General features: G+C 69.5%; 1 protein-coding gene across 1 annotated transcript in view; it reads left to right on the top strand.

Annotated features, from left to right (window-relative positions):
* Nucleotides 1-959: 959 nt before the first annotated feature.
* Nucleotides 960-1129, top strand: part of RYBP (RING1 and YY1 binding protein) — an 82047-nt gene continuing 81877 nt past the window's right edge. The window contains exon 1 of the mRNA XM_040492160.1: nucleotides 960-1086. Within this exon, the coding sequence (XP_040348094.1) occupies nucleotides 1055-1086 (32 nt within the window). The 5' untranslated portion in view covers nucleotides 960-1054. The remainder of the gene's footprint in view (nucleotides 1087-1129) is intronic.

Here is a 1129-nt window from a genome sequence, read left to right on the forward strand (position 1 = left end):
CATGCTTTTTGTGCATTCCATCTCTGAATTTCCCCAACAACACTAAGAGGACAGTTGTTAACCCTCACCTTGGAGACGAAGAAGCTGAGGCACAAGGTTAGCCTGCTGGCACGTGGCAGCCAGGATTTGAACAGCAACTTCCCTAGGGAAACGCCCTATTTAGGCTGGTGGTGGTGGTGGGGGGGGGGGGTGGTCTCCAGTGGGAGTTGGTGCATTGGAGTTCAGAGTCGGCCTTGGGGAACCTTTAGTTGTGCCACACCCTTAATGCACAGTTCTCTCCTGCGTCAGGGGCCAGAGAAGGGGCTTAGGGCCGGAGTATCCGCAGGAAGCCAAGACTTTAAGAGAGGCAGATACAAAGCTCCGCGTGGCAGAGTAGCAGAGGGGCGCGGGGGAGCCCGGGCCAAAAGAAAGAGGCCCTGCCGACTCCCGGGGCACTACAAGCCTCGAGGCGTTGCAAGCGGCGCGGCAGTTGCCAGCCCCAGTGGCGCGCGCAAACTGCGCGGAACTACTTCCCCCGGGGCGGCTTCGGGGCCGGGGTCCACGCGACAGCCCGATAAAGCGGGAGCGTGGGATCCGGAGCCCACCGCCGCTTCCCGGGCGCGGCCACGTGCGCCCCTCTAGGCTTGCACGCTCCGCCGCGCCGGGCCGCCGGGCCACCGGCAGGCACGCGCACCCCCAGCGCGCACACACTCCCGGGCACGCACACCGACGGCCCAGCCCACGTCCGCCACGCCCCGCCCTCCCCCGCGCCCCGCCCCCGCCCTCGCGGCGCAGGCTGCCGTCCTCCCATTGGCCACACGGCGCGTGACGCGCGGCGCCCGGCCCCGCCCCTCGTCAGTCACTCGGCGGAGGCGGCGCTGGCGGGGACTAGTCTCGTCCGGAGACTGGCAGCGGCGGCGGCGGCGGCGGCCGGAGCTCGAGCCCCAGCGGCTGAGGGCGGGCGGGCGGGCGCGGGGGAGGGAGGGGGGCCGGTCCGCGACGACTCCCCGGACGGCGTTTCTCCTCCGAGCGGCGCCGATTTCGGCTTTGGGGGGGGCGGGGGTACAGCCCATCCATGACCATGGGCGACAAGAAGAGCCCGACCAGGTACCTGCTCCGAGCTGAGGGGGCGGAAGGGGAGGGAGGGTTG

This window comes from Herpailurus yagouaroundi, unplaced genomic scaffold (genome assembly GCF_014898765.1).
Source record: "Herpailurus yagouaroundi ecotype Mexico unplaced genomic scaffold, PumYag 183, whole genome shotgun sequence".
Classification (NCBI taxonomy): Eukaryota; Metazoa; Chordata; class Mammalia; order Carnivora; family Felidae; genus Herpailurus; species Herpailurus yagouaroundi.